At 34.7% G+C, this 15,308-nt stretch overlaps 2 protein-coding genes across 2 annotated transcripts; both read right to left on the reverse strand.

Moving 5' to 3' along the window:
- Positions 1–235: 235 nt before the first annotated feature.
- Positions 236–6,795, reverse strand: LOC126705421 (protein RMD5 homolog). Its single transcript, XM_050404423.1, has 2 exons — positions 6,632–6,795; positions 236–1,629 (listed from the first exon to the last, which is right to left on the reverse strand). Exon 2 carries the CDS (start codon positions 1,607–1,609, stop codon positions 449–451), a length of 1,161 nt encoding a protein of 386 aa, XP_050260380.1. The 5' UTR covers positions 1,610–1,629; positions 6,632–6,795; the 3' UTR covers positions 236–448.
- A 4,145-nt stretch (positions 6,796–10,940) lies between these two features.
- On the reverse strand, positions 10,941–14,955 carry LOC126705986 (glutamyl-tRNA reductase 2, chloroplastic-like). Its single transcript, XM_050405225.1, has 3 exons — positions 14,423–14,955; positions 12,884–13,125; positions 10,941–12,401 (listed from the first exon to the last, which is right to left on the reverse strand). The coding sequence occupies exons 1-3, from the start codon at positions 14,736–14,738 to the stop codon at positions 11,280–11,282; spliced, it is 1,680 nt and encodes a 559-aa protein (XP_050261182.1). The 5' UTR covers positions 14,739–14,955; the 3' UTR covers positions 10,941–11,279.
- Between the last annotated feature and the right edge of the window lie 353 nt (positions 14,956–15,308).

A 15,308-nucleotide genomic window follows, 5' to 3' on the forward strand; every position in this document is an offset into this window, starting at 1 on the left:
AAAACGCTTGAGAAAAAAATAAATAAATAAAGAGATAAGCAACAACAGGGAAGAATCAGATAAGAAAAAGATCATATTTGAAGGGATAGGAGATGATGCTCGAGTACCAAAGTGGATACAAGGAAAATCGAGTGAATTGAAATTAACCAGGCAATCTCTGTATTGCAGCAATTTTCACCTGAAAGGGTTGATATATTTTTTCCCTTTTGACCTTAGTCCAATGGAAAAACAACAATGAGTTTAGAGGCCCAATGCACTACTTCACAATAATGTATAAACAAGTTGTCTAGATTATTAATTAATTAATTTCCATAAAAGGAATCTAGAATGAATTTTTATATACAAAATAGTAAACCAGAGATGAAATGGAGCCATCACCACACTAAAACCAACCAGATCATTGCCAACACACTTCCATTAGTCAGAGGTGGAGGGGGGCTCAAAATTCTCAGAAATGCAACTGCTTGCACTGTGTAACTGAAGCCTCTGCAGGACAATATGGACACTTAAATGCCCTCGTACCACTTTTTGACAACTTCATGATCGATTGCTTGCAAAGAACATGCAAACATGGAAGCAGCATTGGCGGATTCTCGTCACTAGCTTGATCCCTACTCACAGGACAAACAAATATTGAATGAAACTGAAATTCCTTTCCCAATTCAACTGGCACTGGCAACTGTTTCATTGCTTGCCACTCCGGCTTCTTAGCAGCCATTACATTTGCCAACTTTAAAAGAGTAGGCAACCCCTCAACACCAGCTGCTATTGCCACACTCAATGGGCTCTCATAGGACTGCTCCAAGAGACTGCAGAATTGCCCAGTCAGTTCTTCAGTCAGATTCTCCCATTGGGTTGGAGATGTCATATCAGCATATGGGGAACTGTCAAGCCTTCTTGCAAACAAGAGGCAAGCCATAAGCTTTTGGATCTCCTCCATGTGGAGGGTAGCAAAGGGAGCAAGGTAAGCTCTGGCATAATTGAGTGAATCAGCTAGGCTTCCTCTGCGTAAAATCTCCACAAACTGCAGCCTATGAAGTTTAAGCTCAATATTTGAACCATTCTGTTTGAGCTTCTCACGATTGATACAAGCCCACTTCAGAGCAGGCTCAAGATTCCCAACTCTCACAGCTTCAAGTATCTGATGCATTTCAAAGAATTGAGATCTTATTGCAATTGCCTCTGGTTCTCCAGCCTCATTTAATATGCTATCTCCAAGATCAAACAAGCCTTGCCGGTAAAAATGGTTTGCAACAGTCTGATTCACAATGTGGAAGTCAAAATCAACATTTCTGTATGCCTTTGATATGTCAGGATTGAAGAATTTCTCTAGTAGTTTTGGGTACTTGCTAAGGTTTAAGTTTAGTTCCTTCTGTGACCCTTCTAATTGGTGGAGTGGGACAAGTGCATTGAGCTTGAGTTTGAGATCTGTGAGGATGGACTTCTGATCAACAGGAGAGGTGGGGTCATCAGCTGACTGGATTTTTCCTAACGCCTGTTCAATTTCATGGCCAACTTGGTCAATAACTTCTTGGGATTTAGAAGAAGACAATTTTTGCTTTTTAGTAACACGCTCAAATGCATCTTTGATGGTAGTTAGCTCCATCATTCAGTTCAACTAACAAGCTCCTGCAAGAAAGTGCAGGCAAGTTTTCATGGTCCAAAAATGCAGATAAGTTGTGCAAAATTGATGTAGGAAACTGGAAACTATAAGTAAAATTATACATTTTCAGATGTAGCATACTGTTTTAATTCTTTGGAAGAAATAACAAAGAATCCAATTCTATGTCAGTAACGAGATCATCAAGATATTTGCAAGCACCACAAGGTTATATATAAAGTGGTTAAAGGAATGGAGAGTGTATGGCATTTCTACATGATTCCCTTGGATTCATAAGGTTAAAGATTCACCCAGAAAAAGGTTCAAGAAAACCGCTTGTTCAATTGTTCACCTGCAGGTAACAATTAACATGGGCTCCTGCAGCTCACCTCAGCCTGCCTAGTCATCTGCTAAGCTCACTATGTGTTGGAAAATAAAAATGGAATTTCCAGTCAGTACATGGGGCCCAAAGCCCATAAATCAATGTTTTTACAGCCAGAATTTTATGAGATGTAACTAGTTTTGCACTGGTTGTCAACCTACTGTTCCTTCCACAGTCCTTGACTAAAAACAACAAATATCACACAAAGGCTCACTCAATTTGTTCTTGCCTTATACCTACTTGATCATTAAATGAACCTTTTGTGTGCATGTGTCTTACACTTTCTCTATGGTCATAGACCATGATTCACATTCTAAATTTAGACTAAGATTCAACACCAAATGTCAACATAGAAGACACTTCTGCTTTCTTCCTGGTTTCAAAACCTTTTACAGTTGAATCTCTATAGTTCTAAATTTAGGCTAAGGTTCCAACACCAAATATCAAAATAGAAGACATTTCTCCTTTCTTCTTGTTTTTGCAACCTCACAGGGTTGAATCTCTATATATATAAGCCCCAGCAGCCAATCAGAGATTTTTCTTCTCTTTCTCCCCCACCCCCCCCCCCCCACCCCCCAAAAAAAGAAAAAAGTTTATGCTGAAGGGCAATAGAACTTATAAAACCTTAAAGACAAACCCTAAGTAGATGGCCAATATACATGAGAAACATCTTATCAATATATATATATATACGTGTGTGTGTAATGAAAGATAGTAGGAGCAGAGGTAGAAAGAAGTCAGGAGTTATTAGCTAAATTAAGAATTCTCCTTCCACAGCCAAGGAAAAAAAAAGGAGGTACAGGAGGGAAGGTCAACTGAATGAAATCCTACATCCACACCTACAAGAACTGTGTATCAAGAAATCCCAAGAGTAGAACTGGAGACCTCATGGGGTTTCCATGAGGCCAACCAATTGAGCTACCCTATGCAAGCACAGTTCAATGTTACCAGCATTAAAGATGATTTTTTACACTTGGAGGAGTTTAAAGAATACAGGCAAGTTCTGACCATAAAATTAAGCAGAAGCACAGTCCAAAACCTTTGGATCCTGAAGCTTAATCTCCAATTGAGGAGAGAATCCCTAAATTTTGGAGCGTTTATGACATGATTATTAGTTCTAAAAAATGTAGGCGGGGCCATATTGAACTGAATACAGTCAGCCTGCATTGTGATTACATATTTGATTTTTTTTATATATATATATCTCCAAACTAAAAGCCAATTGCAATACCCAAGATGCTCAAAATGCGTATACAACTAAGTTCACATGACCTTAAACACCCAAATCAATTGAATACATTGATCCAAAATCTAGTTCAATCAAAAGTTCAGGGTAGAAAGTTGCTTGATTTGTGGTACAAATTCAATGAGAGTATGAGACACTAAAGTATGATAATGGAACTAAGGCTTGAGCTTGGCTTGTGTCTGTCCTCGTGCCATCACTCATAAAAAAGGATCATTTTAACTTCTTGCCTCAACTTTATAGGAAACTTCCTCCTTTACTTAGCGAAAGTAAGTATAAAATGAAAATTCCTGATAACAATTAGTACTATCTAGAGATACTAAAAGATCCTAAAAGCACCATTTAGCTCCTTACCCCCACTTTTTATGATCAAAACTTTTATTACTTCTAGACAGTAAGTCCAAAAGAAAACCTTTATAGAGAAAATAAATGTAAAATGAGCAACTTAGACTTCAATGACTTCACTGCCAAACAAAGAATTCATCTTAGAGATCCATTCCTAACCTCAAGTAATTTTTCTTTAGAACTTTTTTGGATTGGTTGTTTGCCTTGCAAAACCAATCATTCTCTTCTATCTTTGATTTTCTTCATTCTTGTAATTTCTGTATTTGACCCCTGTACACTCCCTGTGTACTAGGGTGTCCCTTTTTGATATCAATAAATCTTATTACTTATCAAAAGAAAAAGAATTCATCTTAGATTAGTAACACCTAGAGATTCTAAACCATCAACATAAGACATTAAAATTTGACTCCATGGTATTTTATTTTTCCCAATAATTTCCAATTTTAAGAAGTAAAGTGCATAACTACTAACAAGCACATGACAAAGATTAGAAACCAGAGTAGCTAAGAAACAAAAGGAGAGATTATGTTATTGGTAATCATTGGGTGATAAAGGAAGAGTTCAGTGTGTGACCTATTGTCATAGACATCTCTAAGATGCAAAAACCTAAGACGTTTTGCATGAGCGTTTGATGCAACCATGGAAGATTGATTTACTGTTACTTCACAACTTCATAGATTCCATGATTTATTTTGTGGCTCAAGTGCAATATCAAATTGGAACCTTTTTTTGTTTTTGTCTTGATAATTGGAACATCTTACATGGTTTTGAAGGTCAAGTCATTACCAGGTTAAAGTGGTTTTTAAATTGAGTAATTAGGCTCTTGGTTATAGGCATTTTTTATGTGGGGCGGATCCAGAATTTCCTAAAATCTTTGTGCATAATTTTATTTTAGGGTCACTTCTTAACTATGTTGGCCTAGGTCATTCTGGAATTTCTAATTGTATAAGGAGTTAAGGACCAAAGTTTCAACACCATATCAAAGGCCATTTCAGTTGGTACAGTAATACAGGCTAATACGTCCAAACTGTACGGTATTGACAACTATGATTAAGAGTATTTTATTGGGTTTTCTTAGGCCCTTAGATTACTAGTCAAATCAGGAGTTATAGTCCTAGTAGGTAAAGTAGAAGTTAATGAGTCTATATAAATCTATTTCATTATTTAGAAGAAAAATTCAGACTTTAGCTAATGAGCTCTAGTTTAAATGTCATCTCCTTCCCTTGAAAGAGTAAGGTTAGAGGATGAAGTTATAGGTTTAAGATCTATTGGGCACATGCATAACTTAACAACAACAACAAAACCTAAGCCCAAAAGATTTGGGATTGGCTATGGATTCTCAACAAACTACATTGGGGTCAGCCAAATGTATTCTTCTTTGACATTCTATCCTATCCAAGATCATATTCTCTATCACCTTTTTAATTAACATATCACTTTGTGTGTGTAACTTACTGATAAAAAAATTCGGACTTGATTAATGGAAATTTGAGTGAATCAGTTTTGAGGCAAAATTTCTATATTTCTAATAAAGCTTTATTCTTTTTCCTTTTTACTGCACTGTCACTTTTCAAAAAACCTGGAACCATAACAAAATTCTCTAGTTTCTTCCTTTCTACAACCGCAAATTTTTCTTCTCATTTCTTTAAAACCTTATAAATCCTAATTTTTTTTATAACCTTTAGCCACCAAATAATGCTTTAAATCAAACAAAAAAACCTTCAATCAGCCTCTGAGTAAATTCCTGCAACCAGCTTTTTTTTTTTTTTTTTGAATAAATAATAGTAAACTTTATTACTAAAACACAATTCCTGCAGCCATTTTGTTCACTTTACAAGCCTTCTTTGCAATTAAATCCTAACTTTTCAAACCATAAGCATTGCATAAACCCTAAAGCCTTTCCCTCACCATAATACCCTAACAACAGAACTATTCTTATCCTAGAGTCCAAAACATGCATATGACAGGTACTTCAAATCTGTCCTATGTCATTCTTACACCAACACCTACGAATGGAAACTTCCAATCAGGATTCCGTTATTTTAAACCTCTAAAAGAAAGGAAACTTTCAGCAACTGCTAGTTGTTGTACTTGAGAATAAGTGACATGTGTATTCTATCACAAATAGCTACGGAACTGAACATTACTAAGCAGGCTAACAGAACTAAAGGTTTTTTGAATGGTCCACAATGAAAGCACAAAGGAACAAAATCTTACCTATCCTATCTGAAATTCCCATTTGAGCACATTTCGGAGTTGCTAAGTACCATGGAATACTCTGATAACACCTAAAACCTACACTACATTACATTGCTAGATAGTCCCACATGTGTTTATAGAAGATAAAGACTCTAGAGAAGCAGTAGAGGCCTAATCCAGTCTCAAATATTAAAGTAACAAGCTCTTCTCTGCAACAATCACAAAATCTTTACAATAATAAGTAAATGGTACTCAATAAAAAATTTCCCAAAAGCTCAATACACATTGCCACCAACAATAACTTTCACAAAACACAAGCACAAACAGATAAACAATCCTCCTGCCTACATACAGTACCCAAAAAAAAAAACACAGCAAAACAATCAATATTTGAAACCTCCACATTCTCTCTATGCACTAAAATTAAAACTGACTAAACAATCATTTTCCTTCACTTTTCTCATCATCCAAATGGAGGCTAAAGCCAAAAAAAAAAAAAAAAAAAAAAAAAAAAAAAAAAAAAAAAAAAACTCGAAACCAAACAAACAAAAAAGCTAATCACTATTAAACTTCCTCTCCACAGCACCAACTAATCACAGTCTCTGTTTGGTTGCTGAGAAAACCTAGGAAATTAAAAGAAAAAAAAAAAGAGTAAAAACTTTGATTTGTTGAAGTTGGGTCACCGGAAATACAAAAAAGATAGCATTTTTAATTGAAGTTTTACAATTCTCATCAGTGATTATTTTTCCACTTTATTATTTTCTCGGGAACCAAACGGAAATTACAATCTTGTAAAACGAAATTCTCATGAAATAGAACTGAAATAAGATCGAAAAGAGTGAAGGTAAAGAAGAGATCTTACAGAGAAGAAACTCTTTCCTCGTCGAGCAGTAGCAGAGGAGAGAGAGAGTGAAGCGTGTGAGTTTGGGAGAGAAGGCCTAGCTGGTGGGTGAAGAGCACACGTGTGTAGAAAGTAGGAGATGTGACTTTTACTAGATTGCCCTTTGGATATTGTGTTAATGACTTCTGTGTCCTTCGCCAATCAATCATTTTAGATTTAAGAATCGGCTTTTGCTTTGCTTGTCGGTTTGTTTTCGTACGGTTCTGTTGTCTACAGTCTTACCTAATCAATTCTGCCACGTGTCGGTGAATGAGAGTTTGAAGGTGACGGTGAATGTAAACGGTAAACGTGGCGGCTACAACATTCCCAATTTGGCAATTCCAACCGATGAAGTAACACACATACGCTCTCTTTCTCCGCAAAAAATAAAATAGGCTTAAATAGCACACACACCATTAACAAGTACTCCGTTAAATATCTGTTTGGGATTTATTTATTTTATTAAACTTGTAAATTTTTTGTTGAAAGTATTATAAATAAATATAAAAGTTAGCTGAAATAATACAGTAAAACTTATAAATAGTAAAAAAAATACAGTGAAACGTATGAATAGTATCAAAAAATAAGCCAAATAATAAAATAAACAGACAAAAATAATCTTGCCAAACAAACACTAAATGCAATAGTAATGCTATCAAATTTCATAAATGGTAGGTTATTATTTATTATCATATGGTTGTAGGCTTACATTACTTTATTATTTAGTAGGCGAAAAACACATTTTGGTCCCTACATTTTGACCCGATTCCCGTTTTAGTCCCTAAGTTTTTTTTTTACCGCTTTTAGTCCCTTTCCAGAAAAACGGTTCCATTTTAGTCCCTGCCGTTACATCAGAAACGGATATTGCTGACGTGGCAAACGGCAAAGTCAAAAAATAATAAACTAATGTCCACGTGGCCTAAATTAATAATAAAAAATATTTTTTAATGCCACGTCAGCATCTAAATTAAAAAAATTAAAAACTCTCATAAAAAAAATCCTTAAATAAAAAAATTAATTTATTAATTCTAACTAAATAAAAAAAATTAAAAACTCTCATAAAAAAAAAAATCAAAAACAAATTTAAAACTAAACCCAGCAAGAACAACAAAACCCAGAACAAACTAAACCCAGCAAGAACAACAAATTTAAAACCCAGCAAAAACAAGATTAACAAAACACAAACACGGCAAATTTAAAACTCAAAAAATTAAATTCAAACCCATATTTGCAGAGAGCCACATTCCTCGTCGGTCATCCTCAAAAACTCGACCTTTTTTCATTTGTTTTGTTTCACACCCACGTTGTTTTTGTTTTTTTATTTTTTTTTATTTTTAATATTCAACCGACAGGCAAATTTAAAACCCACGGAAGAGAAAACTCAATTTGAAACTCAAACACGGCAAATTTAAAACTCAATTTTTGCTCAGATCCATGGAAGAGAAAACCCACAAGCTTTCTCTCTAAATACTGCAATAGCCTGGTTGAACGAGACAGGCAAGAATCGGAGCGATATGTTCCCGAACACAACCGACACGCAGAACACGAGGCTCAGCGCCGCGATCTTAAAGAACTGAACCCGATCGTGAAGGAGTACCATGCTGCGACGAGCCCGATCGTGAAGAATCTGCTTGTACCTTGCATTTTCGTTGATGGGTCTTGATCCGACGGCTCTGAATTTGCCTTCAACAACAACCAAAAAAAAGATTGAATTTTTTTTTTTTTTATAAATATATTTTCAGTGAGTAATCAGAAAATGGTGAGGTTTAGTATAAATGGAAGGAGATAATAATAGATCTGGGCATTGGAGTATTTAGAGAGAAAGCTTGTGGGTTTATGTTCTTGCTGGGTTTATGAAAAAGGTCGAGTTTATGTTCTTGCTGGGTTATGTTCTTACTGGGTTTATGTTCTTGCTGGGTTTATGAAAAAGGTCGAGTTTATGTTCTTGCTGGGTTTATGAAAAAGGTCGAGTTTATGTTCTTGCTGGGTTTATGTTCTTGCTGGGTTTAGTTCTTGCTGGGTTTATGTTCTTGCTGGGTTTAGTTTGTTCTTGCTGGGTTTAGTTCTTTCTAGGTTTTGTTGTTCTTGCTGGGTTTAGTTTTAAATTTGTTTTTGATTTTTTTTTTTTGATGAGAGTTTTTAATTTTTTTTATTTAGTTAGAATTAATAAATTAATTTTTTTATTTAAGGCTTTTTTTTTATGAGAGTTTTTAATTTTTTTAATTTAGATGCTGACGTGGCATTAAAAAATATTTTTTATTATTAATTTAGGCCACGTGGACATTAGTTTATTATTTTTTGACTTTGCCATTTGCCACGTCAACAATATCCGTTTCTGATGTAACGGCAGGGACTAAAATGGAACCGTTTTTCTGGAGAGGGACTAAAAGCGGTAAAAAAAAAACTTAGGGACTAAAACGGGAATCGGGTCAAAATGTAGGGACCTAAATGTGTTTTTTCCTATTTAGTATTATTAACTTGCTACATGAGATAGTAGTGAAAACTATTGTCAATTTAGGCGTATATAGATTTATTGTAAATGCAAATTGACGATGGTTACAAATTAAAATGGCAATGAAGGTGGGGAATTTGAATTCTAAGGGTTTATTTGAATACCACTTATTTTGCTGAAACTAAAAAATTATTGCTGAAATTACTGTAAATCAAGGTAAAAGTTAGTTGAAATAATATAGTGGGTCAATGAATAGTATCAAAAAGTACAGTGGGACCCATGAATAGTAAAAAAATAAGCTGAATAGTAAAATAATTTTAATTTTTAATCCTAACCCAAACACACACTAAGGGATTGTTTGGTTAGTTGAAAAAAGTATTGTATTTTTTGTTTTTTGCTTTTAGCATTTGTATTCAATTTTCATTTTTAGTATCTTAAAAGTTGGATTTGAATACAAAAAATGAATACAATTTTTTAGCATTTTCGTTTTGTATGAATATAAATACAGTGACATATTCGTAAATATTGTGAAAACACAAAATTAATTATTTTTTTTAGTAATGTTTGTGAGTGAGAAAAACTATTTTTTCTTGAAACAGAAAACAATGACCAAACTCATGTATGATGTATTCTATACCCAAATTATGTATTCAAGACAACTTACCAAACACTACCAAATATGAAAATAAGTGTTTTTTCTATATTTAAATTTAAGATTTGAATATAAAATAAAGAAAATGAAAAGTAAATACACCACTTTTTGAAACCAAACATGCCATAAATGTTTCGTTGGAAATATCACAAAGTATTAGTTAGGCTTGTAGCCTGTTAACTTCATTTTTCACCTTTAAACCTAAATTTTCCATTTTTGTTTCTAAACTATAAAAGAGTTTCCTTGAATAGTTTAAGACTAAAAAAATGAAATGATTGGGGAAAAAATTTAGGGATAAAAAGAAAACTTTTTTTTAATAGTTTAGAAATTAAAAAAAAAAGTTTAAGGATAGAAAATGTAAAGTTTTTATTTAATACTCTAAAAACAAAAAATAAGATTTTAACTTGCATTTCATTGATTTCTTTTATCTCTTTTTAAACCAACAGCACCCAATCACATTATTTTAACTTACAATTTCATAGGAGCAAATGATATTTCTCCATATTCTTCTATGGTTTGGAATGTCATACACAAAAGTATCTAAATCTCGTGCGTGTTCATATAACCACAAAAATAAATAAATAAAACAAAATAAAAGGCCTTTTTTTGTCGGTTTCGAAAGGGGGGGGGGGGGGGGCATGAAAACATAAAAAATCTCGAATGAAAATTGAAAAATGATGCAACTCTAGTATTAATATATACCATCTTGAGTTCTTGACTTGTTTCTGATATCTATAGTATTAATATGTAAAATTAAAATTTTCCTCTAAACTTGTTCAAACTTCAAAGCTATTACATAACAATTTAATTAGTCATTTACATATGTTTTGATCACATAATGACAGCTAAAACTAATTCAATAAATTCAAAATGTAAGTTAAATATGCAATAATCTGGGTTAGCCTAAGAAATGTAGTGATCATAATAATCTTAAATTACAATATGAGAAATGCTATGTCCACAACAAATATTGAGTGACAAATTGTTACTGATTATTATTGTTGGGACAAAAAGGTAATCTCAAGGGTAGGTTCAAATTTGAACTAATAAAAACTAACCACCTATGATTTGTTGTGAAAATATTGTAAAAATATTGTAGACGTAGCACTTCTCGTTACAGTATAATTATTTCCTCCACCTACCATGCATCATAAAGAGAAGCAATATATCGATGCTCAGCTTAAACAGAGGGGAAAAACTGAATGATTGGCATTTCAAAAATTGATATAATCAGTGGGTTAATTACAAAGAATCATTCAGTCAGCTATCAGAACAATTATCTGATAGCCAGACCAAGCTCACATTAGCATTTCTGGTTGGTTTCTACTATGCCGGATACCTATTACTATCTATGCAGCATAGACAAAAAAAATTCCCTGAGTGAATTACAGTATGAATAAAAAGAAAAGCCTCCAAAGTGACCACCTGTTTCTATCTGAAATGTACAGCAACAACATGGTCAGGAAGGTCCCTCTGATTTCTAAAGAATGGTCTAATTGGAGTAAGAGAAACATGTTATGAAACACTTATTTCCGGGTCTGTTCCACCTTGGCTCGAATCTTCTGTTCCAACACAGACTTATCTGTCTCGAGGTCAAACATCCTATTAAGAGCACGCATATTCTCAAGTATCTCATCCAGAGTACGTGCATCATCACATCTCAAGTTCTCCATTGGACCACGAAGAAGCTTTTTTACTAAAGCCACACTAAGATCATAAATAGCTTTTTTATTCTTCTCAGAGATATTATCACCTATCTTTGATAAACACTTATTAAACTCGGCATCCCTGATCCTTTCAAAGTTGCCTTTTAATCTCTTGATGGTGGGAACAGTCTCAAGGGAATCTTTCCAAGCTTCGAATTTATTCAATTCCTCCAGTAGTATTGTCTGAGCCTCCATAGCTTTTCGCTGTCTATCCTCCTTGTTAGCTTCTACAACTTCCTTGAGGTCATCCACATTGTACACAACTGCAGTCTTAAGTTCTGAGACACTCTGTTCCACATTCCTAGGAACGGAGATATCAATAAAAAGCCGCCTTCCAATTTCAGGTTGCACAGTGGGGAGCATTTCTACATGCTCTTTCAAGAATAATGGGGTCTCTGATGCAGTGCAGGTAAAAACTACATCAGCTTCTGAAGCACAAGATAGCATTTCTGATAAGGGTTTGTAGATGATTTCAACATCCTTGATCTCTTCCCGAATGGCAGCAACTCTCTCTTCAGTTCTGTTCAGAACAACCATGTTTTTACACCCTTTTGCAGCCAAGTGCTTAATCACAAGCTTCCCCATCTTTCCAGCTCCAACCACTAGCACTCTGGCAGTAGCATAAGAAGACCCTGTAAGCTTCATTAAGGCAAGCTCCACGGCAGCAGCACTGACAGAAACAGACCCTGATGATATGTTCGTCTCACTTCTAACCCGCTTTCCAACAGTGATTGCATGCTTGAATAGCCCACTGATTTTCCTATCAAAGCCAGATACTCCTTGCCCAACTTTAACAACTTGTTTTACCTGAGCAAGGATTTGACCTTCCCCTAGAACAAGAGAATTAAGCCCAGCAGCTACTTCAAACAGATGCTGAGTGGCATCTTTGTTATACAACACAAATTGGTGCTGACAGAGCTCAGAAACAGGAACCCCACTTATCTGCAGCAAACAAAAGATAAAACTCGTTATGTCACCCCCACCACCTTTTTTTTTTTGGAATGAGAAAACTAAATATGGTTAATTGGCAGCTATGTAAAGTAGAAAATCAGAGTACTCTTCATATAGACGCTGAAATAGACAGACATTAATGGGTAGTTTGACACTTATGTTCATTAAAAAACCCTAGGAAACAAATACTTTGTAGCGGCAACAACCACATATATATAATTAAGAATGGTTGAGTTTTTATCCAATTAGACTCCACAATTGGGCCCATGGAAAGGCTATCAAATTAACAAGAGACATTGCAGTAGCCACCCACGAGAAGTTACATTATATGAAATTAACTCTTATCTCCCTTGGTTTCTTATTTTTCTTGTTTCTGTTGCCTTGACCCCTTTCTTTCTGGGTGGGTGGGGGGAAGTTACATGCTTCCTCTCTACACAGAAAATGAACATTACTTACTAGAGCTAAAAAATTACCTTTGACATCCATTCAGTAACTTCTTTAACCCCACGATGCTGAGACAGAGCCACGACATATACTTCCATTCGGTTACATGTACTAAGGACAGCAGCTTCTTCAATATGGTTCATAGCACAGAGTTCGCTAATTGCTTGAGGCCACTGTGCTTCTGGGATGGCTAGTTTTTCACGTATCTCAACCGATGCAGTGTGAACATTAAGCCCTATGACCGCAAGGCAGCTCCTTTCCTTTGTATATCCTAACAGAAAAGGTAATAACAGGTCAACAAACGACTCCATCTTAAAATTACAAGAAGACCTTTTCAGGAGGAAACAAAAAGTCACAATTCCTCTTCAACTCCTTCCTAGGAGACAATTGTCTACACATTTTGGAAGAAGCAGAGATACAACATATTATTATCACTACCCATGACACAAAATTGGACAAGAAAACAAGCCAACATGGTCACAAATCACTCATTCACTGTCCCTATAATTTCAAATCTTATTACAATCAGTTCAGGCAGTCATACAAACCTATACTTTGGAAATTTCTCCAATTGTGTGATGTGACACCAGTTCAAACTAACAAAATGCCACCTGCCAAAGTAATAGATGCCTCTCAATTCTCTATAAGCATCAGACACTAGTCAAAACAACACATCTACCCACAAATCTTTGCAACCAATTTCAATCTAGGAAATCAGAAAACTACACCTCTCTAATATTACGATTTTCATGTGATCCATCATTAGAAATATTCAATTTACAAACTTCAACTGCATTGTACAATACCATTTACATTTTGGTCGGCATTAGTTTCACTTAACTATTGACATAGCTATATGGATCTTCAACAAACTCCCAGCAAGGATGGCATTAGATGTTAAGAAATTCTCATCTTCAACAACCTTAATCCATATTGGGCCACCGCACCCAACTTTGGATCAAAATTATCAAGGAATCATCCCTCATAATCAAACTCATGAAACATTGTTCACACATTAGTCAACTAGATCTCATCCTTACTAGTTGGTTGAGATCCATAGCTGTCTCCAAAATGTTGGGCCCAAAAGTTTGGTGGTTGTTGTTGTTGTTATTGTTTCACACGTTAAACAAGAGTTGGCTGCAAATGTTGACTTTCAGATGTAAAAACCAGTCAAATTCTCAACATTTCATGCTGACCTTACATAAACCCCAGTTTTATTTTATATTTAAAGAGAAAAAAAAAAAAAAAAAAAAAAGGCTTTGTAAAGTCAGCATTGAACCTTTTTTTTTTTTTTTTTTTTTACAAGAATCTCATCAAACCAAAGAACAAATTAAACACATAATGGTTGACAAATAAAAAACAAAAAAACAATGGCTATTCACATGAATACGTATATATAGAAAATACCCAATTGCTCTATTCAACCCAGAAGCCTTTCTTACTAGAATTTTCACCGAACAATTAAACATAATATAATTAAAAATATAAAAATTTGATACTAGAACAAAAACCCAACTTAAAGGGGGAAAAAAAACGTAAGAATTAGATTAGAGTTAATGTGGACTCACTGTTAGCAGGGGAGGACTTGAGCAATTGGAGAGGCGAAGCAGTGAAGGCCTTGGAATCGTTGTTGTCATTTGGGAACACAACCTGGCACCTAGTATTCAGAGAGGGTTTTTTTCTCTGGGAAACAAGGGACCTGCTGATCTTAATGGGTTTGTAGAAGATCGAAACTTGGGAAGGAGAGGCCGAAGAAGAAAATGACGTGAAAGTTGCGTTCTTGGCAATCGGAGATGGAAGGAGAGAAGCGATTAAGGCAGTCTCAGCCGCCATTGATGAAGATGAAGATGAATGTGAAAGAGCTGAAAGACACGATGAATGCATAGATCGAAATGCTCATATATCATAATAATATAAGAATAGTCATTATATATAAAGAGACTTTAGAGAGAGAGAGAATAGAAAGAAAAATTCAAAGTAAGAATGGGTTAGGAATTAGGAACATGCGTTTGGTGCGAGAGATTTGACCAAAGCCAATATGATAGTAATAGTAGTACTGCTAGTAGATGCACGTTTTGATCATTCAAGGAAAACAAAAACAAAAAAACAAAAGTAGAAGTTTTGATGTTGTCAACAAATTTTGGGAAGACGCGTTTTGTCCACACGACAGGACAAGCACCACCGGCCAACTACCACTACGGCTCGGTTTTTTTTTTTTTTTTTTTTAAATAGTTTCAATTTAAGATATGGGTTTTTAATAATTACTTTTTATCAGTAAATTAAGAATTAAAATTTTACCTTTTTGTTGATATTTTCTGAATGAAAAATTACCCAAAAAAAAAAACCCTCTTAACAAGTTTCCTCTACAACAATATTATGAGGGAGCTGTGAGAATTTGAAGGAGCCAAACTTGTTTTTACTTTTCATAATAATTAAATTTTACCCCTTTATTTT

The sequence above is a fragment of the Quercus robur genome, chromosome 11, assembly GCF_932294415.1.
Source record: "Quercus robur chromosome 11, dhQueRobu3.1, whole genome shotgun sequence".
Classification (NCBI taxonomy): domain Eukaryota; kingdom Viridiplantae; phylum Streptophyta; class Magnoliopsida; order Fagales; family Fagaceae; genus Quercus; species Quercus robur.